At 42.6% G+C, this 27,323-nt stretch overlaps 1 protein-coding gene across 1 annotated transcript in view; it reads left to right on the top strand.

Annotated features, from left to right (window-relative positions):
* LOC310936028 (semaphorin-5B-like) overlaps positions 1-27,323 on the top strand; it is a gene marked incomplete at both ends in the record, with an annotated part of 51,460 nt that overhangs the window by 7,392 nt on the left and 16,745 nt on the right. The window contains 10 exons of the mRNA XM_083900049.1: positions 558-620; positions 796-894; positions 4,262-4,475; positions 5,917-6,202; positions 6,922-7,057; positions 9,056-9,263; positions 9,348-9,555; positions 23,620-23,737; positions 23,817-24,001; positions 24,803-24,946. Coding sequence (XP_083756175.1) covers positions 558-620; positions 796-894; positions 4,262-4,475; positions 5,917-6,202; positions 6,922-7,057; positions 9,056-9,263; positions 9,348-9,555; positions 23,620-23,737; positions 23,817-24,001; positions 24,803-24,946 — 1,661 coding nt within the window. The remainder of the gene's footprint in view (positions 1-557; positions 621-795; positions 895-4,261; positions 4,476-5,916; positions 6,203-6,921; positions 7,058-9,055; positions 9,264-9,347; positions 9,556-23,619; positions 23,738-23,816; positions 24,002-24,802; positions 24,947-27,323) is intronic.

Raw genomic sequence — 27,323 nt, 5'->3', positions numbered from 1 at the left:
GATTTCAACTCTTCAACAAAACCCCCAGAAAATGCTGTGCCTCCCTAGTTGCAAAGAAAGCAGAAGACCCACGTCAACTTGGGAGTACTGTGTGAACAGTGCCACCTCCATCCAACCAAGAGCTCCTGGAGACCCAAGCCAGGGCGCATATAAAACATTTAAATGCATAAGTAAATTATTGTACCTAGCAGAGAAATGCACAGTAAATAAACTCTGTCTCATCTGACGAGATACATTTTATTTTATCACAATAGAATAATTTTTTTGTATTTGAAAAAGCATTATTTGTCAATTTTATTTTGATTAAAGCACTGTCTGTTAAATATATTCCTCATGACAGACACTTTTTTCTTTATTTTATTTACATACAATGTATGTTTTGATACAGTGGACATTGGCTTCACTTTGTTTTACGGGGAGAGGTTTGGTGGCAGCTCACACAGCAGATTACACTTTGTTTACATGTTTAAGTTAGTCTCATGTCTATGGTCTTTGAGCTAATCCAAATTACATTGTATTGTCCATTTTTATTTATTTATTTTTATTTTTTTCTTCAGGCGACAGAATGGGCACCTGATGAAGAAACAAAGCGCTCATGTCAGAGCAAAGGAAAATCGGAGGTAAAGTTGAAATGGTGACATATAATAATATATAACAATAATAATAATAAGAAAAATTCCATCTTTGTTGTATCTGTTCAAAGTGCTCAGCTTTTCACATACAGTTTTATATTGCGAAAGGTTTAGTTATTTTACATGGGAGAATAAAATTGGGTTGTGATGGTTTTATCTGCAGGAGGATTGTCAAAACTACATACGGGTTTTGTTCATCAATGGCGGGACACTCTTCACATGTGGGACCAATGCTTTTACCCCAGTCTGTATGACCAGGCAGGTCAGTGCTACATTTTATCATCAGAATCATGTAACCATTAAATTGAATAAAAAGAATGAACATTTCAAGTCTGACTAGAAAGCATTTTTAATTTTTGTATATTGTGGAAAATGGTCAGTGAATGTAAAATGTTTTACAGACACATTTTACATCAGATGCATATTTTCTTTGGGTTGATATTAAAAAAAGAAAAGTATAATAGTAAAAATTGAACTACACTTATTCATTTCCATTAACATCAGAAGTTGGAACAGTGGCATAGCCAGGATTTTTCAATAGGGTGGACTTTTGCGGCAGGCCTACAGCAATTGTCCTGAAATTAAACAGCACACTAATTCATCACATATCAGACAATTAATGGCAAACAAATAGGCTGCATCGATTAAAAACAGCTGGCGCCGGCCACCAGGCTTGGATTAAGCAATACGCACAAGAGCAAACGAAACCAAAAGTTTAGGCTAGTCACAAGGAGTGATCTCATGACTTTGTATTATTATTAGGCAGTATTTGTCCCAAAATTAAAAATTTGATTTCATCATATATTAGACGATTAATGGGTTAGGGTTAGCTGCCAGTAGAGTGTTTCTGACTGGAGACTCCGGACATCGCGATGCGTAATCTCTCGCCATCCAATTCAAGTTAAAAGGGTGGGGCAGCTGTCAATCATAGTGGTACTGGCCCATTTTTGGCCCTTATGTGGCTACGTGCCTGAGTTAGAAGAAGTATAACAATGCTCTGCATGACATTTTGCACACACAGTGGGAATCCGGGGTAACGAGTAAAGTGTGAGAGCAACGAATTTAAGGCTGTGGCATTAACTCTGGTTCTCTGAAACACGAGTGAGGTAGTGAGACACTGAAACAAATGTTGAAAGAGAACAATTGGCATATGGACCTAGAATAGGGGTCTCAAACTCAAATGACCTGGGGGCCACATGAGGCCAAGTGAGGTCATCAAGGGGCCACCTAAGAGAATGTGTGGGGGGAAAAGAACTGTTCAGTCAGGGAGGGCAATATGAGATCCAAAATTGTGGATATTATGTCTAATATACTAAAATAAATTTGCTTCACTGAAGAAGTCCTTCAAGCTCATGGAAGTTATTAGATATAATATAAGATATGTACAATATAATATATTAAATATGGATCTTACAGCACCACTATTTAATTCACTGATGTTATGCAACTTATTTTTGTATTTGAAGTAAATTATTTGTTTAAGTTTGACATTACTCTCTGTAGGCGACAAAACTTTTGTCTTACCAAAATCGGACCTTTCTGTGTTAATTAAATGATACATTTTTCTTCAGTGAAGCAAATTTACTTTATCATATCAAACATAATTTGGGAGGGTTTTAGATTTCATATGAGCATTTCTAAAACAAAAGGACTAATTAAAAGTCAGGTTATAAGCTGTTGTTTCTACAAATGGATAAGTGACAAGACTTTTGTCTTATTATTTCTTGTGCTTGAACTCGTGTAGTCATATTTCCATCATCTGTTTTTGTTGTTTCATAAAAATGTAAAAACAAAATATACTATAAATCAAACTGCCTTGCCACCACAGGCACTAATGAAATACATTGAAGTGGCTCTGTGGTGTAGTGTGGATGGATCAGTCTGTTCCTCAATGAGCTGATGATGTGCTAACTCTCAGCTAGTTGCTAAATCATTAGCATCACAGTCAATACTTCATACACAAAGCTGTGTCATTCACACATGATCAGTGTTGGGCATCTTACTTAAAAAAAAGTAATTCATTATAGTTACAAATTACTTCTCCCAAAAAGTAGCTAATAACTCAGTTACCACATTGTAAAAGTAATTAGTTAATCAGCAAAGTTACTGACGTTATTTTTTAATGTTCTATAACGCTATTACATTCTATAACATCATATATATAATGTCAAAGATGTTTATAATAACTGAATGAATAATAAAAACACTATATATAGTATTTTAGAACATGTGGTATTTATTTAAACGTATTTGAATAGAGAAATAAAAACACACTTTGCATTCAATGGCACAATTCAGGCACACGTAATATATGGCATGGGGTAACCCCCCTTCCTCCTAGTGCTGTCAGAAAGCCTAACGCCGCTGCCCTTCAAATCAACCAAATTATAGTAACTCAAGTAACGCACCACTTTAAAATCTCAGTAACGGTAACGGCGTTGCAACGATAGGAAAAGTAATTCATTCGATTACTTAATGCCGTTATTCCCAACACTGCACATGATTCCAGCACATTAGCATGTTTGTGCCAGCCCTGGAGCTAGTGAATAACAATACAGCCACATAACGTTCTGAAATGCACAGTGTATTATGAAAAGAAAAACGTCCCTGTATGTGACTGAACACTTACGTTATGTAGATTAACGACGTTAATGAAAACTCACCCCATAAGAAGATAGAGCGGTGCTGGTATCACGTCAGCATCTCAGACAACTACTGTGTGTGTCCTGCTCTCTTTTGGCCGCTGAATAATCCATCTGTTTGTTGTTTTTGTGATGATGAAGTCTGTTAACGTTTATGCTAACATGTTAGCATAAAGATTGCTAGCTTAAAATGCTAACAAGTCCACTCAAATAGCAAACGTGAGATCTGTGTCTGTCTTTGTTAAGAAGTACGGCCACAGTTTAGTTCCTCTGCAGTTTTTCCTTGTCCATCTTCATTCAACGGTGAACACACACAAACACTCTCATGCTCACTCTCACTCACTCACTCACTCACTCACTCACTCACTCACTCACACACACACACACACACACACACACACACACACACACACACACACACACACACACACACACACACACACACACACACACACACACACACACACACACACACGTAGCCATGTGTATTCTCCGTGCTCTGGAATGTGAGATCGCCACACCCTATCTAGGAATGATTCACAGCGATCAAACAACCTTAATTCATATACAAAGTTTATGATCCACAATACTGTGATTTGAAGCATGTAGTGGCTTCTTCCAAACTTCAACTTGAGCTATTTTGAAAAAAAACGAAAATCCCTCGTTTTAATAATTTTTTTTTTCATGTTTTACTCGTTTTGTGCTGGGCCGACTTGCGTCCTCTTTAGCTGTGGCAGGCCACATTTAAGTGCCGGGCAATGCGGAATTGATTGGAGGGCTGCATTTGGCTCTGACCTGAAGTCATCCTTTTCAGAAAGCTCTGCAGGCTTACCTGAGGTGTGGGGTAAATCTGGGGGAAAGGGACACTGACAGTGTTTTGGCAACAGAAGTTACACACTGGAGCTTTACTTTTTTTTACCCCTGAGCAAAGAGAAATTAATGAAATGAGTGAATAACTAAGACATCAGCTCTGTCTCTTTCTGTCAGATTGCTAACATCAGTCAGGTGCTGGACACGGTGAATGGCGTTGCTCGATGTCCCTATGACCCACGTCACAACTCCACCGCCATGGTGACAGAGAAGGGCGAGTTGTATGCTGCCACAGTCATTGACTTCTCCGGCCGTGACCCTGTCATCTACAGGAGCTTGGGGAACATGCCACCACTGCGCAGCGCCCAGTACAACTCGAAATGGCTCAACGGTAAACAAAGCTCCGCATGGATTTTTCTTTTTTACCTCTGCTAAAGAGGTTTTTGTGATGGGTATGTTCTCATTAAATTTTGAATCGACCCACACATTTTCAAGAAACCGCTGTCTCTTATAAAGGGCAACACTGTAAATTTTTATTTAAAAAAAAATATTCTCTGTCAAAAATTTGGTATGTGTATAAAGAATGGTACCGGTCCGTGGGTCGTTTGGTACTGGGCCGCACAGAAAGAATAAATAACTTACATTATTGTCGGGGTCTGAACAATGTTTTATTTTGAAAAATGACCCGATTCCCTCCGTTACATCTGTCTATGACTGACTCTTGACGCATCCCGAGGGAGATCGCTGGCCAGAGTGTTTGAATTATGAGAGCCGCTGCAGAGATTTCTCTCAGAAAAGAAGTCACCGCTGGCAGCACATTTCAGTGAGAAGGAGTGGCTCACAAAACTCGCTTACTTGTGCTACGTATTCAGCCTACACACCAACAGAAACATAAGTAAATGAACTAATGGCCAAGACCGCAGACCTCGCTCACTCGCACACTTTACTCTCTCTCTCCCGCCCGCCCGCCCGCACTCTCAGCGCATACTGATTTTAATAAACAACAAACAAATGCTGATCAAGAGTTTTGTGCAAACAATGTAAGTTCCCGACTCTTGTCCCAAATAATATGTCAGGCTTCATTCAGTGATTGAAACAAACGTTTCAATAATGTTGATATATTATATAATATAACGTTTGACTTTTTTTTTTTTTCAATTACACATGGAGCACATACTGTCTTTAATCACACTGTACAACACTTCCAGTCATACAGCTCAACAGACTGTGGAGTGTGATTTTCATTGTTTTTATGCCGCTGTCAGAACTGTTCTCCTCAGCGAGCAGGCGTTTAAAGCGGTGACGGCTGGGATTACGTCGGCTGCAGTTTGCGGAGCTGAACTTCCTGGTTAACTCCTGGTCTGTCATGCTCGCCTGCTAGCTGGCTGTAAATTGTGGAATGGATTTCCTGAACGGAGTCGTGCATTATTACTCCGCGTCTCATCGAGACACGCCTCAGTTCACGAAACCCATTCCACTTTTTGCAGCCAGCTAGCAGAGAAGTCAGGGAATCACTTGTGGAGACATTTCAGCAGACACACAGAGACGGATCGGAAATTTTCGATACAACTATAGAGATTTCCGATCCATCAATTACGTCTGTATCGGAACCCGATACCGATACTGGATCGGATCGGCCCCATCCCTAAACTCAGCGATATTGTAACAGATCAGGATGAATTTTGTCAAGATTATTTGAAATGATAATAGGTCAAGTTCTATACAGATGCAAAAAGTCTTCTTGATCCAAGCCTTGACAGCTGTTGTTTCAGCTTTGTGTGTTTGCAAATATCACTCATAACTTCACTCTTTTCTCTTTTGCTCCCCTTCAGAGCCTAATTTTGTATCTGTTTATGAGATTGGTCGCTTTGCCTACTTCTTCTTGAGAGAAACAGCGGTAGAAAACGACTGTGGGAAGATGGTGTTCTCCCGCATCGCCCGCGTCTGTAAGAACGATATGGGTGGTCGATTCCTTCTGGAGGACACGTGGACTACATTTATGAAGGCCCGACTCAACTGCTCCCGCTCAGGAGAAATCCCCTTTTACTATCATGAACTGCAAAGTACATTTTACCTACCAGAGCAGGACCTGATCTACGGCATCTTCACCACTAACGTGTGAGTAACATAGGGAAATAACACCATTAAAGCAGTATTTTGACCCTAATTTAACACCTTCAAAGGCATTGTGATGGTTAAATGGCTTGTTGTGGGGTTACTGGGGAATGTCTCCACTCCCCCTGTCTGTTTGTGGAAAACCAGCCGTGCAAGATCAGGGCAGCTGACCCACAGTCCTCAGAATCAGGAGGTTTCGCGAAGTCTTGGGCCTTGCGAGAAACACCAATTGCTTCATGGCACTACACACACACATCCTAGCCAGGTACCGGCTATAAGATCAGGGCAGCAATAGCATTATTTTAGATGTTCATCATGGCAGAGCCAGTGAAAAAGAAGCAGAGAAAACTGTTGGAGGAAGTGAGGAAGAAGAAAAACTGTCTGACTGAGTGAGGGGCCACATTTGCGTAAACGCAACTGGCTTTTTTTCAAATGGCAAGAAGCATACAAATAAATTGTAAAATCCTTGAAAATAAATAGACATTACCAGGAGAGGGGAAGAGAGGGGGGAGCATCAGTGGGGAGTTTTTACAATAATGACGAAAAATCGGTAGCTGATGGATGGATATTTACGGTGGTGTCATAAAAACATGTACTCTGAAAAATTTAAACAACTCAAAATTCTGATTTAAAGGCCAATTTAGCAGATTTTACACGTCTAACTATAATTTCTTCACACTGAATTACTACAATCTGACCATGATGATACCCTTCTCCTCCAGGAACAGCTTATCTGCCTCAGCTGTCTGTGCCTTCAATCTGAGCTCCATCACTCATGCATTCAACGGACCCTTCCGCTACCAGGAGAACCCCCGCACTGCCTGGCTCTCCACCCCAAACCCCACACCTAATTTTCAGGTAACTCAAACTCCCACAGACAAAAAAAATCACTTCATATATCTGACAAAATAGTGTTGATCAATACGAGACAGTTTGTCTGTTTCAGCAGTCCCTCCAAGGGTAATTTGTTTTTTACACCTCTATCTGTGCTTGTCAGGTCTCCAACAGATGAAGAATGTGATCCCAAACTCACTGCAGGGACATTGTAATTGGCGATTTCAGATTCACATTTAATTATCTTACATCTAAACCAGGGGTCTCAAAATCAATTTGCCGGGGGACCGCATGAGTTAGAGTCTGGGCCGCATTCACCCCCCCCAAAAAAAATAAATATTCAAAATAAATGTGGGGCATGCGGAGCTTTTGAAAATTTGAGGTTAAGATGGGGCATTCTGAGGCTTTTTGAAAGACCATTATGGTGACTCATGAAGTAAGTGGAGAAAAATACGAAAAAACAAAATTAATTATTAGGCCAATTCTGTAACATTGCATTTTATTTTAATCTAATGTTGTTGTTATGACTGGGACAGTGTGTACTCACAAAACTAAAGTCAAGGCATTGCACTACTAGAGGGTGCCCCTCATCTGGTGCGGGCCTTTTTTTTCTCCGCACCGCCCCTGCTGACTCTGCTCCTCTCTCCTGCATTGTGCGCAGCTCCAAGTGTCCAACGCTGAATGGATAATGTCTCAATGCGCAGTTTTATCCACACATCCTTATATGACACATACATAATGATCTTTATGACGAGAATCGAGTAAAGTCGCGATGAAATACAGGGGATCCGAGTAGATCTTAGTAAATTGTTGACAGATTCTGAAGTGTGCACTTTTCATTGTTTTCACTCCGGTCTCAATCTAGAAGACGCTTTAGCGCTGTAATTAAGGGAATAAAAGGATGCATCAGATGAGCCGATCTCTTTAGTTAACTGTTCAAAGAAAGAGAGAAGAGAGTTCTGTCATGGGGAGTTCATAATTTGCGCTGCGCTGCAGCCAAGTTTCGCTTTAGCGCAAAGAGACTTTCCAGCATTTAATAGGTGCTGTTCCACAGTGTACTCACATCTTGTTGCAATAGTTTTATTGGTGTTCCAAACCGATCTTGGACAGACTCTAAGCGGGTATAGACAGGTGCGTGCTGTCTGCAGTTTTTGCGTGCGTCATCACAACATCGTTTCCGTGGTTACCGGGGGAAACGGGAGGAAAAATAGGGCGTCTTTAGGGCCTCCTGCGCTTTGCTCCTGTGTTCGTCACATTACCACAATCCCACAGTCACCGTCTCGCTTATTTTCTGTGGATGACACATTCACAGTCTGCAGTGGTGTCCACTCAATTAAACACTCAGCGAACCTATCTGCCTTTGTAACTAATGAACGTACTCTCTTATGAGTCCGTTTGGTTTCATTTGTACAACCGACAGTGTCTTTTTATGCCAGCACATGTTGCAGGTAGTGCTAATTCATGAGCAATGAAGTTGGCAGTGATCAGAGTAATTTGTGGTTATTTTTGGTACAAGCAGAGCAAGTCACAACTTTAATTAAAGCTGCAAGCAGCGTTGTGCGGGACCTCGCAGCCGCCAGCGCCACCACCAGGCCGTGTAAGCCTTGGACTCTGTGTTCTGGCCAGGTCGCTGGTCTCACATATGAAGTTTGTAGCCGATCAGTCAATGTATGTGCGATTGAAAGGGCACTTCCAGTTTCTGACAATCTTCTTCCTGTGTGTAGGTAATTTTTCATCAGATGTGTTCAGGGTGGGCCCTTATATGTGTGGGGTCTCACATATAAGGTTTTGAGTCAATATACGGCAGATTTACAGGGCACTTCCTGTTTAGTGAAACAACAAGAGATTGAAAAACAACATAAGGATTGTTGAGTTCCCATTTGAAGGAAGTCTACTATTTTCTCCCCGTCTCCCACCAGATGAAAATGATGCACAAATGTAAGACATTTGTTTTAAGCTTATCCAGAATTCAATTGATTTTGTATATAGACATTCATAAGAGACACACTCTTTAATCTTCAGTGTGGCACCCTGGAAGAGGGAGGCCCTGGAGGGAATCTGACAGAGCGCAACCTCCAGGATGCTCAGCGACTCTTCCTGATGAACGATGTGGTCCAGCCAGTTACTGTCAACCCTCTGCTCACTCAGGACAACCTGCGTTTCTCCAAGCTGGTGGTGGACATCGTGCAAAGCCGAGAAACTCTCTACCATGTCATGTACATTGGCACGGGTGAGAGAGAGGCAATGGAGTTGTTTTTAGATAATTCAATTACCTTCAAAATACTAATGTGTTATTTTGTTTATATCTTGTCAGAATACGGCACCATCTTGAAAACACTCTCTTCAACCAATAAAAGCCTTCAGGGCTGCTACCTGGAGGAGCTCAGGATTCTCCCTGAAGGACAAGTCAAGCCAATCAGGAGCCTGAAAATTCTCCACACTGACAGGTCCTTGTTTGTGGGGCTTGATGACAGACTGTTGAAGATCCCTTTAGAGCGATGCTCCAACTATCCAAACAAAAGGTACATGCTTCACTCCGATGTGAGATTGGTTTGGTAACACGATAAGGGTACTTTAATTAACTGTTTATTAATGTTTCAACCATTTATAAATGTTATTCAGGTTAATTCATGTATCATTCATAGGTGTATAAAGCTACTGCTAATGTCATATCAGATTAGGCAAATTGGACACTCCCCCCATGACCCTCACATGGAGGATAAAGTGGTAGAAAATGGATTGATGGATGAATGATTTCCACTTGATGCTGCTCTTGTGGATCTGCTGTAGCTCTGTTGTCTCTGGATGTGTTTACAAATAGGTTCTACTAACATTAATTGAATGTCACAGAGTTGTTATTACGCTCCAGAGCGCAGAGTACACAGGGTGATTTTTTTTTTATCAAAACAAATTTTTTTTTAGCTCAATAGTGACATGTAACTAAATTTAATGTGGTTCAATAATTTATTACCTAAGAAATCTCTAATGGCACAGATGGTGCCAAACTGTGCCAAACTAGAGAATGCCTAGGCATCGCTTTACTAAAACCTAATTTTACTCTGCTTCACTTCAGCAGCATCAGACTTTGCACAGCTAATGTCCATACGTTGTTACATGACTTCCTTGAGTTTTTATGGTCCTACTGCATACTTTTAAAGATGCTGTACTTAAAATTAAAAAAATTTTAGGCGAGGGAAAAAATCCTTTACGCTGGCGTCTCCCCCTTCATGGCCTCCCTGGGCTACCAACCCCCATTATTCAACTTTCAGGAGAGAGAAGTAGCAGTCCCCTCCGTACAAGCCAACCTGGAACGCTGCCAAGCAGTATGGCAGCAAGTACGAACGTCCCTCCTAAAGGCCTCCCAACAATCCCAGAAACAAGCTAATCGACACTGAACCCCCGCTCCCGATTACTTACCTGGTCAAAAGGTTTGGCTCTCGACCAAGGACCGGCCCCTTCCCCATTGACAAAATCATCAATCCCACCTCCGTTCCCCCTTTAAACTCCCACCATCATGTGTCCCTCCTCAAACCAGTAGTGGAGTCTGACCTCATCTCCTCTACACCAGCGGAGCTGCCGCTACTCCTCACACTGCCACTTCCTCTGGAACTCCTGTACTCCTCATTCACCATCCCGAGTGAGTTCGTTCCTCTGGAACGATACAAACTTTGTGCCACTGTGGAGTCGCTGACGCCTTCCAACCCCGCTGCTGCCCGTCACATATCTATCTCTGTCATACGCACGTTCTTGCTAGCTCGTTGTACCCTAGAGCTAATAAAACCGTGGTTTTATGTACTTACCGTGTCTTGTCTGCATCCGAGTCCTCCATTCTCTCTCTCAGTCGTTTCCCCTTAAAGGGAAACGTAACAATTTGTGCCAGATTCCATGAATGCTGGATCAACCACATTCATGTTGGGAGGTCATGGCTTGCAGATATGTATAGGGCAGGTCCCTGATGTGACATGATGTATCAAACAAATCGATCAATGTACGGCTAAGTGTACTTCCTGTTTTATGCCGAAATAGCAGCTAAATTCAAAATAGCCGACTTCATGTTCAAGGTTGGTCTCTTGTGACAGACTGCTAAGGATGGGAATCTGTATCGGTCAGATACAGGTCAAAATCACTGGAGTCATAATTATTTTGGGCTGTTTATTTCAGTTTTTAACAGTCTAAAAGACTGTATCGGACTAATATTGGTAGTGATAGATAATGGCATTGGACACAGAAAGTGGTATTGTCCCAACCCAACTGATAAGATGCGAAGAAGAAGTAATAAATGATGAAGAATCTAATTATATTTTTCCAACAGTGTTCTCTCAAATACGTATGTAAAGATGTAACAGGTGTTGTGCAGCCATTTATCCAGAAATATTTACACTTCTTATTCCCATTTCTTTCACATATTCCATTCTTATCCAACTTTCTACTATTCTTTATTTTTCCGTAATTTTTTTGCCCTTAATTGTAAGTATCTTAAGTTACGCAATGAAAACTGTTGTTTCAGCTCTTTAAAACTCAATACAATAGAATATTTTATTAATGTACACAATGCTAAATTCATATAACAGTAAAAGTGTTATTCACTATATTAAAATGTGGAAACAATCTGCAGGCAATCATCGACCACACATTGCTTTTTATATCTATGAGCCTGTTCAGTCTATGAATTTCTGCTGCTGCAAAATTTCAAGTCAGACTTAGTAATAAAAGAGACAAACATGAGTGGGTGTTCAAGTCTGGGAGGGCCACAGTAAAATGCTGACAAAGATGATTATGTTAAGATCCTGTTTTATTTTCCCCTGCTTTTGTACTGTTGGTTCACATTTTGGCATGCCTCACAGCAGACATTACATAACTGGGTGATTAATTCATTTTTGAGAGTAAATTCTCAACTACAATATGCTGATAACATGTTTTATGATGCACTGTTGACAAAGGAAAAAATTAATACTTTAGGATTATTAGATTAATCGAGCCGATTAATCGATTAAATTAATCGCCAACAAATATGATAATCGTTAATCGATTTGAAACTCTTTTCATTATTAAAACAGGATTTCTGATTGTTTTAGCTTCTTAAATGTGAATATTTTCTTAAAAAAAAAAAAGAAACCATTAAAACTGAATCATTTTGGTTTGTAAACAAAACAAGACATTCGAGAACATCATCATTTCCAGCTTTGACAAAGACTCATCAACGTTTTTTTTTTTACATTTTCTGACATTTTATGGACCAAACGATTAATCGAGAAAATAATCGACAGATAAATAGATTACTAAAAGAATCATTAGTTGCAGCTCCAAAAATAACCCATTCTTTTAATGTTTAAAAACAAGTGGTTCATAGCAAAAACACATTAAATTTATAGATTCATGATAAATTATACAAAATAAAACTGGCAAAGACCCTTTTAAAGAGAAGTGGTTCACTTCATGTCTGCATTAGAGCACAACACCTTCATGTAAACTTCCTGAATATAAACAAACAAAAAGAATAATGCTCAGACAAAGCTGGAACAACAAGCCTTAGTTTAAATGTATTATGCTAATTCACAGCTCACATAATTTATACTCACAGTGAAGTCTCTAAGCAAAAACAAGCAAAACACATCACCTTTTCAAAAAAGATTCCTGGGACGCAAAATAAGAAGGTCTGTAAATGCTGTTTGTCCTTGTTGAATCCCCTGGGGACCTTCTCTTTACATTTATTCTGGCATTTGCATGTCTTCTCTCCATCGAAGGGCAGGGCTATAGCTGTGGAGCTAACGTTAATGCTAGCTTGGCATTCTGGAAGCCATTTTCATATATCCATCTTCATCATATGTAACTCCCCCCAGGCACGACAAAACACAAGGAGCTTTCTTGAACTGGTTTAATGAAGTTCCTTCCTCATCAATACCGTGACAACTGTACAGAACAATATAATCAATAAAGTTAGGTACATTAACACTTCATAGAATGTAGCTTAGCCTACAACACAACATAACTATATACATACAAACAATAAAATAGCTCGTTGGCTGCATGCCACAATGAGGGAATTGTCCGTGAACAATTGTCCTTGATCCTTTTCTTGACGAACGTGACTTATAAAATGAAACGAAACGATTGCGGGGCTATATGACCATCCATCCTTGTCAATAAGCCGGCGGACGAGCGCAACCGGAAATAGGGTAATCACAGTTCCGATTTGATCCTTCAAAATAAGTGTCACACGATAAAACAATATAAAATACAATCTTGTCTCAAACAATTACATGAAATGAAAATAACCACATATATATATATATTAACAGTATATCAATTAAATAGCAATGAATGCAACATTATGTATACATTTACACTCCCACCAAATTACACAAACCAACAGTATGTGGGATTTCTCAGACTTAAGTACAAAAGGTAAGTTTTCCTTTCCCACAGGCAAACTTCTATACCATTGATAGTAAAATATATTTCAAAGTATAAAATGAAAAATAAACACAGCTCCTATGTCTGGATAACAAGTAGGTGCCAAATAAACTCACTGTTGTGCTCTACTCTGCTTCTATCAAAGTAACAACTTTGTGTATAGGTCTCTCTAAATACACTGTACTCGTTGTATCTTGTATCCATCTTGCCCTGGATAGACTTCAGTGACTCTTGCTAGTTTCCAGTGATTGCGTGGTGTCTGTTCGTCTTGGAGAAGGACGATGTCATTGACTCTGGAGTTCTTCTGGTTTTACACCACTTCTGTTTTGGTTGCAGGTTGAGAAGATACTCTTTCCTCCGTCTGGTCCAAAACTCGTTGGCCAAATACTGGACTCGGCGCCACCTCTTTCGTAGATAGAGATCTTGCTTTATCAATTGTCCAGGTGGGGGAAGAATGATCGTTGACTTCATAGTCAGGATTTGGTTCGGGGTTAATGGTTCAGGTCCAGATGGATCATTCAGATTCTCAGCGGTAAGTGGTCGGCTGTTGATGATGGACATGACTTCATACAGATAAGTCCGGAGGGAGGTGCTGTCGAGCCTTTGTGCAGACTGGTCCAGAATTGCAGTCAAGATGCTCCTTACCGTTCGTATCTGTCTCTCCCATATGCCGCCCATGTGACTTGATGCTGGAGGATTCATGACAAATTCACATCCTAGAGCCTTCTGCCTTTCTTCATCCATTCCTTTAATGAGTTCTGCAAACTCTCTCCTTGCACCAACAAAATTAGTCCCTCGGTCACATCTCAGTTGGCGAATATTTCCTCTGATGGCAATGAATGATCTGAGTGCATTGATGAATGCGTCGGTTGTCATATCATCGATCACTTCTATATGGACTGATCTTGAACATAGACAGGTAAGTATGAGTCCATATCTTTTGAGCTCTTTTCTTCCTTCCTTAACGCAGATTGGGCCGAAACAATCCATTCCAGTGTACGTGAAAGGTGGAGCTGCTTCCATTCGATCCTGAGGTAGGTCGCCCATTCTTTGTTCTTCAGTGCGTCGTCTGTATGATCGGCACTTGACACATTTGTAGATGTGTGACGAGACAGCACTGCTGCATCCCAGGATCTACCATCCATTAGCCCTGATTGCATTTGTTGTCATTCCATGTCCTTGGTGTTGTATCTTTTCGTGGTGGTGCTTGATAAGTAAGGTTGATATGTGGCTCTTCTGAGGAAGTATTGCTGGATGCCTTATATGTGGGTGTAGCGCAGCTTGACTTAGACGTCCTCCCACACGGAGGATCCCGTTTTCATCCAGGAAGGGACTTAACTTCTCTAACTTAGTTTCTCTGCTCTTGACAACTTCCTGCTTTTGCTTGAGTCTTTTGATTTCGGCTGAGAATGCTTCTTGTTGAGCTAGCTTAATGATGACAAGCTCTGCTTCCTTTCTTTCCTCGATACTTGTATTGTCATTGGTACGTTGCTTCAGACCTTTATGGTCTTTGGCCTTTCGCTGTAATCTTGCAACCGCCTTTACAGCTCTTGTCCAGTCTGAAAACTTCTTCAAGCGGTCTAACAAAGATCTTTCTACATTTGTCTCAGTGCTGCACACGAGAGCCTTGCGAAGTTCAGGATCATCTTCGTTGAATTCTCCCACCTTGCATTCTCGTTGAGGTGGACCGCGTTGCCAAAGAAACTTTGGGCCTATATACCAGTTTGAGGACTTCAGTTGGTCTGCAGTCAAACCTCGAGAGGCGTGATCCACAGGGTTGTCTTCGGAAGCAACATAGGACCACTGTTCAGGCTTCGTACTTAACTTGACTCTTTCGATGCGGTTGGCGACAAAGACTTGAAATCTCCTAGCATCGTTTTTTATGTAGCCAAGAACCACTTGGGAATCTGTCCAGAAGAACTCTTGTAGATCTTGGATTTCGAGCTCATTCCGGAGCATGTCGCTTATTCGAACTGCAACAACTGCAGCAGCAAGTTCGAGTCTGGGTATTGTGGTGACTTTCGTTGGAGCAACTCTTGCCTTTCCAATTACTAGACAGCAGTGGACTTCATCAGACTCGTTGATGGATCGCAGGTAGGTAAATTCACCATATCCTGAGACACTTGCATCTGCGAAATGGTGAAGTTCGTAGCTTTTGACGTTGCCAAAATCAGGAGGCAAGTAGCATCTCTTGATGTGTGTCCCAGACAGCTTGGGAAGGTCTCTGAGCCATGACTCCCACTGAGGTCTTAGGGCTTCTGGTATTTCTTCATCCCAGTCGACTTTGTCTCTGCACATCTGCTGGAGAACTTGTTTCCCCATGAGGACAAAAGGTGCCACAAACCCCAGTGGGTCATATATAGAGGCTACGGTTGAGAGCACACCTCTTCTTGTCAGTGGATGGGGCTTTACTTGAACTCTGAACTGAAAAGTGTCAGATGTAACGCACCACTCTACTCCAAGAGCTCTCTCCACATGTTGTACTCCAAAGTCCATGTCTTGTTCTTTGACTGCAGCACATTCTTCTTCTCGGATGCTTGTCATGACGTTCCTGCTGTTTGAGACAAACTTATGTAGTCTCAACTTCCCAGTGCTGCAAAGTTCTCTTGATTCCTTAACAAGTTGTATGGCTTCATCTTCATTTTCCACACATGCCAGACCATCATCCATATAAAAATCTCTTTGGATGAAGTGTCTGGTTTCTTTGCTGAACTGACCTTTTCCATGTGCTGCCAGATGTTTGAGGCCGAAGTTGGCACAGCCAGGGGATGAGGCTGCCCCAAACAGATGGACCTTCATTCTGTAGATTGATGGTGTTGTATCCATGCAGCCATTCTCCCACCATAAGAAGCGTAGATAGTCTTGATCATCCTTTCTTACTTGAAACTGGTGGAACATTTTCTCCACATCGCACATGACTGCAACAGGGCCCTTTCGTAAGCGGCACAGGACACCAACCAGTGTGTTTGTCAGGTCAGGACCAGTGAGCAGATGGTCGTTGAGGGATGTTTCTTGGAACTGAGCAGAACAGTCAAATACGACACATATTTTTCCTGGTTTCTGCGGATGATACACTCCGTGATGAGGTATGTACCAAGCAGGGCTGTTGTTGGTTTCTTCTTGAGGGACCTTTTCTGCATCACCACGGGAGATGCTATCCTCCATAAAGGTACGGTAATCTCTGTAGTAATTTTCATTTTTCCTTAGTCTCCGTTCAAGACACTTCAGGCGGTGTATCGCACTTATCTTATTGTTAGGAAGCTCTGGTCGTTCCCTTTTGAACGGTAGAGGCATCTCATAGTGACTATTACCCTTTTGTCTGATGTTTTCTTTCAGCTTTGACAGGAACTGCAGGTCGTCTTGTGAGATGGGATTATCTTCCTTGGCTCTATCTGAGAAGTCAAACTCAAGACCTTGATGATTTCTTAAGTCGTCACTTCTTTCACTTTGACACGACTTACATAGTGTACCTCTGTACGGAGGTTGATAGAAGACTCAACATCTGGTGACACTTGTCTAACTTTTATACAATGACTGGTTCCGATGGCGTACGTTCCCCCCTCTGCTAACGCTAATGCAGCCTGTGACGTCCTGCACTCAGTGGTGAGCAGGCTGCAGACACAGCATCCACAGGCTCTCCTCCTGATCTCTGGGGATTTTAATCATTCCTCTCCTTCCACCTCTCTGCCCACACTCACTCAGTATGTCACCTGCCACACCAGAGACAATAAAATACTGGACCTTTTCTATGCCAACACCAAGGAGGCATATAAATCAACCCCTCTCCCCCCCTCGGAAGATCTGATCACAACCTGGTTCATCTCCTTCCTGTGTACAAACCTCTGGTACACAGGCAGCCAGCTGTGACCCGCACAGTGAAAGTATGGTCTGAGGAGACCGATGAGGCTCTGATGGACTGTTTTGAGTCTACTGTGTGGGACGAACTTTGTGAGGGACATGGGGAGGACATCGACAGTCTCACAAACACAATTACGGACTACATAAACTTCTGTGTTGAGAGCACTGTACCCACCAGGACAGTACGATGTTTCTCTAACAACAAACCCTGGATTAACCCTGACATAAAGGCTCTCCTTAAGGAGAAAAAGAGAGTTTTTAGGTCAGGAAACAAGGAGGAGCTGAAGACTGTTCAGAGGGAGCTGAGGAGAAAGATCAGGGAGGGGAAGGACAGCTACAGGAAGAAGATGGAGGAGCAGCTGCAGCAGAGAGATGTCAGTGGAGTCTGGAGAGGCCTGAAAACCATCTCCGGCCAAAACAAGCTGGACTCCCAGACTGTAGGGGACCAGAGGTGGGCTAACGACTTGAACTTATTCTTCAATAGGTTTGATCAGGCCCCCACTTCTCCCCCGACAGCCCTGCTGGAACCTCTCTCATCTGGATCACCAGTAAACTGCCCGACCTCCACCCCCCTCCCTTCATCTCCAAGCTCGTTCAACAACACACAACCCCCCTGCTCCAATCTGTCCTTCACACCTAACCAGGTGAGAAAAGAGCTCAAAAAGATCAAGGCGAAGAAGGCTGCAGGTCCTGATGGCATCAGCTCCAGGCTCCTCAAATCCTGTGCAGTTCAGCTGTGTGGGATAATGGGGACCATCTTCAACATGAGCCTGAAACTGGGGAGAGTACCACACTTATGGAAGACGTCCTGTGTGGTACCAGTGCCAAAAACACCGCACCCCAAAGACTTTAACAGTTACAGGCCGGTGGCACTAACATCCCACCTGATGAAGATCCTGGAGCGTCTGGTGCTGTCTCATCTGCGCCCTGTGGTGAGACCAGCGATGGACCCACTGCAGTTCGCCTACCAGCCCAGCATCGGGGTGGATGACGCTGTCATCTACCTGCAGGACAGAGCTCTTTCTCACCTGGAGAAGTCGGGGAGCACTGTGAGGATCATGTTTTTTGATTTCTCCAGTGCTTTCAACACCATCCAGCCAGTATTTCTGAAGGACAAGCTGGAGCATGCAGGAGTTGATCCTCACCTCACATCCTGGATTGTGGATTATTTGACTGATCGACCCCAGTATGTGAGGACTCGGGATTGTGTGTCGGACATGGCTGTCTGCAGTACAGGGGCCCCACAGGGAACAGTTCTGGCTCCGTTCCTCTTCACCCTGTACACTGCAGACTTCTCCTACAGCTCCCCCTCCTGTCACCTGCAGAAGTTCTCTGACGACTCTGCCATTGTCGGCCTCATCACAGACGATGACGACAGAGAATACAGAGAACTTGTTCAGGATTTTGTGGACTGGTCCCTGCGGAACCGCCTCCAGCTCAACGCGGGGAAAACTAAGGAGCTGGTGGTGGATTTCCGCAGAAGACGACACTCTCCTCCATCGCCGGTGTGCATCCAGGAAAAGGACATAGAGATGGTGACATCTTACAAATACCTGGGTGTTCACCTTAACAATAAACTGGACTGGTCTGATCATGCTGCTGCGCTCTACAGGAAGGGTCAGAGCAGACTCTACCTGTTGAGGAAACTAAGGTCTTTTGGAGTTCAGGGAGAACTCCTGAAGACCTTCTACGACTCAGTAGTGGCATCAGCCATTTTTTACGCAGTGGTCTGCTGGGGCAGTGGCATCACAGCCGCAGACCGGAAGAGGCTGGACAGGCTGATTAAGAAAGCCAGCTCTGTCCTTGGATGTCCCCTGGAACCAGTGGAGGTGGTGGGAGAGAGGAGAATGGCTACCAAGCTATCATCTCTGATGGACAACCTCTCCCACCCCCTGCAGAACACCATCGCAGCACTGGGCAGCTCCTTCAGTCACAGACTAAAACATCCAAAATGTCTGAAGGAGCGTTATCGCAGGTCGTTCCTCCCTGCAGCTGTTAGACTGTACAACAAGTACTGCTCTAAGTAGACCCCACACACACACACACACACACACACACACACACACACACACACACACACACACACACACACTCCACTCTCCATGTGCAATATACTGTTAACTCTCATTGGTGTAATATACTGTATATATTTTTTCATAATGTAAATTTTTTTTGAAGTGCAATATATTGTCATTTTTCATACTGTCAAATTTTTTATACTGTAGCTTTCTCATCAGTGCAATATCCTTATCCTTATTTATTATCCTTATTTAATAGCTCAGCCTTGTTTCCTTACACTATAAATACCATGTGCATACTGTGTATATTCTGCAGACCGGTTGTAATGTACATTCTATTTTAAACCTATTTTTATAGTCAGTGTTAATATCTTTATATATTGTACTTTATATATTCTATTTCTTTTTGGTAATGCATGTTTATTATTTATTATCCTTATCCTTACTGTCTTGCTGCTGTAACACTGTAAATTTCCCCACTGCGGGACAAATAAAGGACTTCTTATCTTATCTCCGTAGTCTACACAAGGACTTCCACACCCCTGGATGCTCCATCCTAGGTCCGTGCGTTGTGCGTCGGGCTGGTTTGTTTTGCCAGATACAACTTCTCTTGGTAGAAGTGCTTGTGAGCAGTTGTATCTAATGAGCAGGCCTACTTCACATTCCAGTAGAGGTGAGATCTTTCCCTGAAGGTACTTCAGGTGAGACCAAGCTTTTGCCTTTTCATTTGTAGGTATGTGAGCTCTATTGGCTGGAATGAACTCCCTTGTATAGGCTGGTGGTAGGGAGATCTTATTTCTTGAGTAGAAGCCATGGACTTGTAGATTGTTCACTCTTTGGGAGTTTACTGTTGAAGTTGCAGTCATCGTAGTGAGCTTGAGCTTGATGTGGTCTTTGTTGGCTTTAAGCTTGTCGGCCACTTCACTTAGAATAAAGGTTGAGTCGCTTTGAGAGTCCAGTAACGCATACACAAGGACTTCTTCTTCTGGGCAGGTTGTAGATGAGATCCAGACAGGAAGTATTGCAGAAGTATGTGTACCAGCCTCACCAGCGATCGTTCTGTGTGCAGTAGCAGCTGCAGTTATTTCTTCAGGAGGCGACAATTTAGCTTCCTCTTGGCTTTGACTTTGCTTTTGTGTTAGTTTCATGTCAACTTTGGTTCTATCCATGTGCAAGCAAGTAGGGTGTTGCTTGTGGCAAACATCACACTCACTTCTACTGTTGCATTTCTTTGAGTGGTGGCCAGGTTTAAGACAACCAAAGCACAGCTTGTTCTTTTTAACAAATGTTGTTCTCTCTTGAACTTCCTCTTTCATGAACTTAAAGCATTTGAGCAAGGTGTGTCCATTCTTCTTGCAGTAGACAGATGACATGACCTCCCTTTCATCTGAGTTTGTAGTCAGTACCTTTGCTATCACGGTTCTGTTCCTTTTGCCCCTTAGGTTTTCCACTTCGCCTTGCTTGAGTGACTGCAAAGAGCTGATGGGGTGACAGGCGATCTTTGCTTCTTTGATCAGGAATGCGACGAACTGGCTGAAGGTGGGGAACTGGCCATTCTGTTCCTCTATTTCAATAGACGTCCGATTCCACCTAGCCGTTAACCAGTCCGGTAGCTTGGAGAGGATCTTCCTGTTTTCGTTACAGTCATTCAAGATTTCCAGAGCCTTTATGTGAGTCATAGCGGCCTCACAACTGAGGAGAAAATCTGTGAAACTTCTGAGCTCCAGGCTATCCTTAGGTCCCATCTTGGGCCACATGTGGAGCTTTTCTCTATATGACTGTGCGATTGTGAATGGGTTCCCGTATCTTTCGTCCAAGAGCTGCCATGCTGCAACATAGGAGGCTGCTGTACCAAGTAGGAAATAGCCATTGATCGCTTTCTTTGCGTCTCCAGCCACATACCTGCGGAGGTAGTAGATCTTCTCATTTTCCTGGATGTTCTTCTGGTCAACCAGCGTTTCAAATGCAGTGTACAGTGACAGTCTCCAGTCACTATACATCAATGGATCCCCACTGAATACTGATGGTTCAGGTATTGGGATTCGGTTGGTACTCACGGCATCTGCTAGCACCTTGACGAGCTCTGCTGTACTTTCATTTGTGGAGGCGATCACAGTTCTTGGTGAAGAGAACACATAAGGGGATGGATGACTTGTGGGAGCAGGCACTTGCTTGACTGTTCTCAACTCACTCTCCTGTATGTCTTCCTTCTCTTCTTTTGTGACCTCCACTTGATCATACACTTGTATTCTCGCTTGTGCTGCATTTAGACCTTTCATTGTCTCCAAATGCTGTAACTTTCTTTGCCTTTGATCCAGAGTCCTTTGGAGAGCTGTGTGTTCTGCTTCTAGTAAAGCCTTGATTTGTGCTTCCTCCTCATCCCTCTGGATTCTTCTTTTTAGATTTTCTGCTTCTCGTTCCATTCTCCGTTTCAACTCCTCGGCTTCTTGTTCCATTCTTATTCTCAACTCCTTTACTTCTCTTTCCAAACGAGGTTTTACGGCTGCTGCCTCTTGTTCAGTTATTCTCTTCTGAGCTTCTTCTTTCAGTCGCTGTATTTCCCATTCTTCTCTTTGTTGTTCTTGTGACACCTTGAGAACGGCTTGGCTTGCAGCGGCATCAGCAGCAGCTTCTTGCCGTCTTTCAGTGGACCCACTTGTATGTAGCGAGGTCCTCTTCGAGTTTGAGACGAGAGAACTGATACTAGAGTTGAACAGAGAACCTGCTTCAGGCCAGTCATCCTCTTCAGGTGTAAGCCCGCCCAGTCGTCTTGAGGCTCTGTCTATGATGAACTGAGACACATGGACACACAGATCGACTTTCCTACGTGTTTCTTGATCTGGAGCTTCGATTGTCCGAAGTTCATTATACACACACTGGACATCTGCAGAGAGACTATGGACTTCACCGATGACATGGTTGAGCATATCATCAGATACTCTATCTGTTGCTTCAGATAATGTTTTCTTAGAGTATTTAACATGAGTTCTCCATCTATCATACATATATCTGAACTTGTCTTGAAGACCTGTAATTTTTACCATTTGCATTCCTCTACCCTTCTCTGTCAGAGTTTTGGATCTTTCACTTTGTCTTACCGTCTGTTCTTCAGCAGTATCACTGACTTGACTCTTTTCAGGTTGCTCTCCTTGTTCCGACATGTTGTACACACTTGCACATGTAAATGTAAACTGAATGTGTAAGTGCAATAACTTTGTAATCCTATTTAAACTATGGCTGGTTGCTGTGTAATTATTTATGAATTTACTTTACTTATGTAAGTTAGACTACTTATCATTTCAACTGCACCAAGTTAGATCAATGAATTATATTTCAAACCTCAAAGCACATTCAATTCAATACATGTAAAAGAGGGATTCAGTCAGACCTTGTTATCTTGAGAACCACACCATTTGTATAGTCAGTGAAATGCTTCAAAACATTGCAAAACATGGAAACATGCGACCCCTAGTGGCTGCTTATTGTTATTACTCCACTCAACCCACACTTCACTCACAATCACCAATAAGCACATTTACAAAATCACCCTTTCTTAGGTCACCAACACCAACTTATTAAGTGTCCAAGCTCCTTGTGGCTTTTTTATGCAAATGCAGCTCTTACGCAATAAAGTTAGGTACATTAACACATCATAGAATGTAGCTTAGCCTACAACATAACATAACTATATACATACAAACAATAAAATAGCTCGTTGGCTGCATGCCACAATGAGGGAATTGTCCGTGAACGATTGTCCTTGATCCTTTTCTTGACGAACGTGACTTATAAAATGAAACGAAACGATTGCAGGGCTATATGACCATCCATCCTTGTCAATAAGCCGGCGGACGAGCGCAACCGGAAATAGGGTAATCACAGTTCCGGTTTGATCCTTCAAAATAAGTGTCACTCGATAAAACAATAGAAAATACAATCTTGTCTCAAACAATTACATGAAATGAAAATAACCACATATATATATATTAACAGTATATCAATTAAATAGCAATGAATGCAACATTATGTATACATTTACAATCATAAGTGGCTTAGTGCCAGCTCCTGATATTATTTAAGTGGTGAGCGTAAATCTTGCATGACCTCACGAGAAGTTAAAGGTTAAGAGCAAGATTTTATATTTTTCTTAATTAAACTCGGAAACTACTACAGATTTTAAATCAAATACCAAATGCAGATATTTTTTGGTGGTCAGGGTGGGGCTGTGTAGAAATGTATTTTTTGAAGATTATGTTGAATCACAGCTATGGATTTAATTACCTGAACTCCTTTTAGTGACTGCATGGAGGCTAGAGATCCGTACTGTGGCTGGGATCACAAACAGAAGCGCTGCACAACCATTGAGGAGAGCTCCAACATGAATCAGTGGACACAAAACATCACAGAGTGTCCAGTAAGAAACATTCACACTGTGTTCTTCAGGAAAAAAGTACATGCATTCATTCTGATTTATTCTCTCATCTTTTCTGTAGGTGAGGAACCTAACACAGGATGGCGGCTTTGGGCTTTGGGCTCCATGGCAGCCCTGTAACCATGATGATGGTGAGGGTTCCATCAGCAGCTGTGTGTGTCGGTCCCGCTCATGTGATGGACCAGTGACCCGCTGTGGTGGAGTGGAATGCAAGGGACCAACCATCCAGGTGGCAAATTGTTCCAGGTACATGTCTTTGTGCACAATAAAGTTAAGTTAAACATTAAAGTGATAGTTCGGAATTTTGGACATAAGGCCTATTTTCCAACTCAGCCGGTGTGATGGAGACGTCTGGAGACGTTTTCAAGAAATTTCATTCAGTTCTTCTAGTTGCCGAGTTCGCTGATGCTATGGCTAGCGCAACTCAATGATACAAGTTAGCATGGCATTAAAAACACTCATACCGACTCCACAGTGCACCCGAGGCAAATCGATTGTAACGGCAGACTATCGATGTACATATCTGTGTTGATAGAATGTTTGAAATAAAACCAACCTTGCAATTTGAAGGATTTATGTCTCAGCAGCAGCAGCAGCGCGTCATACTTCCGGCAGCGGCGGACTGATTCCGCTGCCGGGAGTATAGTGCTGAGAAAGTAGTCCCTCAAAAATCCATGCGATGCGACGTTAGTTTTGTTTCAAATAGACAGATATGTACATCGATAGACTGCCGTTACAATCGATTTGCCTCGGGTGCACTGTGGAGTCGGTATGAGTTTTTTTAATGCCATGCTAACATGTATCATTGACTTGCGCTAGCCATAGCATCAGCGAACTCGGCAACTAGAAGAACTGAATGAAATTTCTTGAAAACGTCTCCATCACGCCGGCTGAGTTGGAAAATAGGTCTTATGTTCAAAATTCCGAACTATCCCTTTAATTAACTGTTAGCAAATGTTTTGTGTTCCCGATAAAGTTTCTATTTGTGTGCCATAACAGGCTAAAACATATGTAGTTATATTTCCTCTCTGACCTCACGTCCTGCAGGAATGGCGGCTGGACTCCCTGGTCTTCATGGGGCCAGTGCAGCAGCAGCTGCAGTATAGGATTTGAAGTGAGACAGCGTTCCTGCAACAACCCCTCACCTCGCCACGGTGGTCGAGTCTGTGTTGGCCAGGGCCGAGAGGAGAGGTGAGGAGGAGTGTACAGATGTTGGCATCAGACTTTGTACATTGAGGGTTGGATTTAATCTAAATCAGCTATTCCCAAACTTCAGACTGCCAGGGCCCAGTTATAACCAGGGGCACAGCTAGGCTAAATATAAATTCTGCATTTTTCTTCTTCACTGCTAGCTAGCAAATCATGGAAAAGCTTGTGAAAGTACTGCCAGGAGGTTTTTGACCATAAAAACAAGTTAATGTTAATTAGACCTCCATAACTCGCATATATGTGAGATAGGACCATTCAATGTCACCTTTAAAATTAACAAAATAACATTGAGTGCAAGACCGGGGTGGTGGTCCCTCTCTTTAAGAAGGGGGACCAGAGGTTGTGTGCTAACTACAGGGGTATCACACTCCTCAGCCTCCCGGGTAAGAGCTATTCAGGGGTCCTGGAGAGGAAGGTCCGTCAGATAGTCGAACCTCGGATTCAGGAGGAACAGTGTGGTTTTCGTCCTGGTGGGGGAACGGTGGACCAGCTCAACACTCTCAGCTGGAGGGTGCATGGGAGTTCACCCAACCAGGCTACGTGTGCTTTGTGGACTTGGAGAAGGTGTTTGATCATGTACCTTGGGGACCCCTGTGGGGATTGCTCTGGGAGTATGGGCTTCCGGAACCCTTGGTAAGGGCCATTCGGTCCCTGTACGACCGATGTCAGATATAAAATGGAGTATGGCTGAGCCCTGATAGACCAAGTGAGGAAACACCAACCTATGGGAGCCATCCCCACCGAGAGTCGTCCAAGGCCCTGGGCTGGGACTTCCTAACTATCCACGTCTGGAGTAGAGGGCCAATGGAGCTGGAAATTAAGAGACATTAAATAAAATAATTACTAAAAGAAATAAAAAGACCTCTTAAAATAACATAAATGAATGTTAAATCCGTAAAAGTGGCATTAAAATTAAATACATGAATAAAAAAGTAAATGAATAATAAAACCTAAAATTAAAAGACAGCATAAGTGTGTAATACTAAAAGAGTAAAGGGGACTTAATTAAAAGCTAAATTAAAAAGGTGAGTCTTCAGCCTGCGTTTAAAAGCATCAACAGACTCTTTTAGTACTTGTATTTGGGACTCAGTGGGCCATACCAGTCCCCAAAATGTGAAAAAACAAGACTCAGTCATGTTTTAGTGGTTCCACTTTGTGTAAGTATAGGCGATAAAACACGCAATGTTTTAACCTCCCTCGGAATGACGACATAGCAACACATTTCACCGTGAATGTTGGCATCCTGCCAGGCAGACTACTTCACAGCTCCACCGTAGCTCCCCCTTGTCCCTGTGAAATACGAGAGTGCAGGCGAGGGAGGAAGAGTGGCTGCACAGCGGAGCACTGTTTTACACAAACTTCCAGCCTCAGAGGATTTTTGTATCCAGTGGATAAATTTTATTTATGAAAAAAATGTTCACAAGCTTCACAAGCCCTTTGTTGTTGATCATTTGTGTAAATTCCTATGCTAGAGGGACACCTTGAACGCACCAGTTACGTGCCTGCGGTTAGCGAGTGGCGTGTGTGGATCGGTGATATGAGGAGCACGCTTTTGAAAGCACTGCAGAAAGATGTAGATGTTGTCCTACATTTCTTCTCAACCAAAGGCTTCCTTTCAGTCGTGTTTCCAGTTCTCTCCACGTGTTGTTGATACACACACGTCAGTTGGAGCCGCAGTAACACTGGTGCGTTCAGGGTCTTTTTCTAGCATGGGAATTTACATACAAACATACAAACTTAATAGTTTTTCTTCGATTTTAATGTTTTTATGATCGCGAGAAGCCAAATTCGTGGTCACTCTATGCATTACGGTGAAATGCAGTACAACGGGTAAACGGACATTACTATGGGGTATATGGAGCGGGGGTTGTGACGACGGTGCATGACAATAGGTGATAAGTGGCGACAGTATGGCTGTGGATAGTAAGTTAAGCCCAATTTATACTTCTGCGTTAAGTGCTCTGCGTAGGTTACGCAGAGTCCTCTGCGTCGACTCAGAGCCTGTCGAAGAGCCTCTGCGTCGTCTCCGACTGCACTAAATATTGTCTACTAAGTGTCCGTCACTCCGTCAAGGGACAACGGAGACGGCAAGAGCTACGATTGGTCCTCTGGACAGGCTGAGCGAAGCTGCTCTGTGCCGGCACCGAGCGTCCACAGACGCGGAGCTGATCCCCACCGATAACGCCGCTGCCAAACTATAAATACGTCATATCTTAACACACACAACACATATTTAGACTCTAAATGGCCAATTTGTCGCCTCAAATTATCTTAAAACTGCGTTCCGTCACACAGAAAAGTGAGAAACGGCAACTGTTTCAACAACAACAGTCTTTCTCTCTCTTTCTCTCTCGAACAC

Source organism: Microchirus variegatus (genome assembly GCF_963457635.1).
Source record: "Microchirus variegatus genome assembly, chromosome: 1".
NCBI lineage: Eukaryota > Metazoa > Chordata > Actinopteri > Pleuronectiformes > Soleidae > Microchirus > Microchirus variegatus.
Note: the sequence above shows the minus strand (reverse complement) of the source record. Positions and strands in the feature narration are given on the sequence as shown.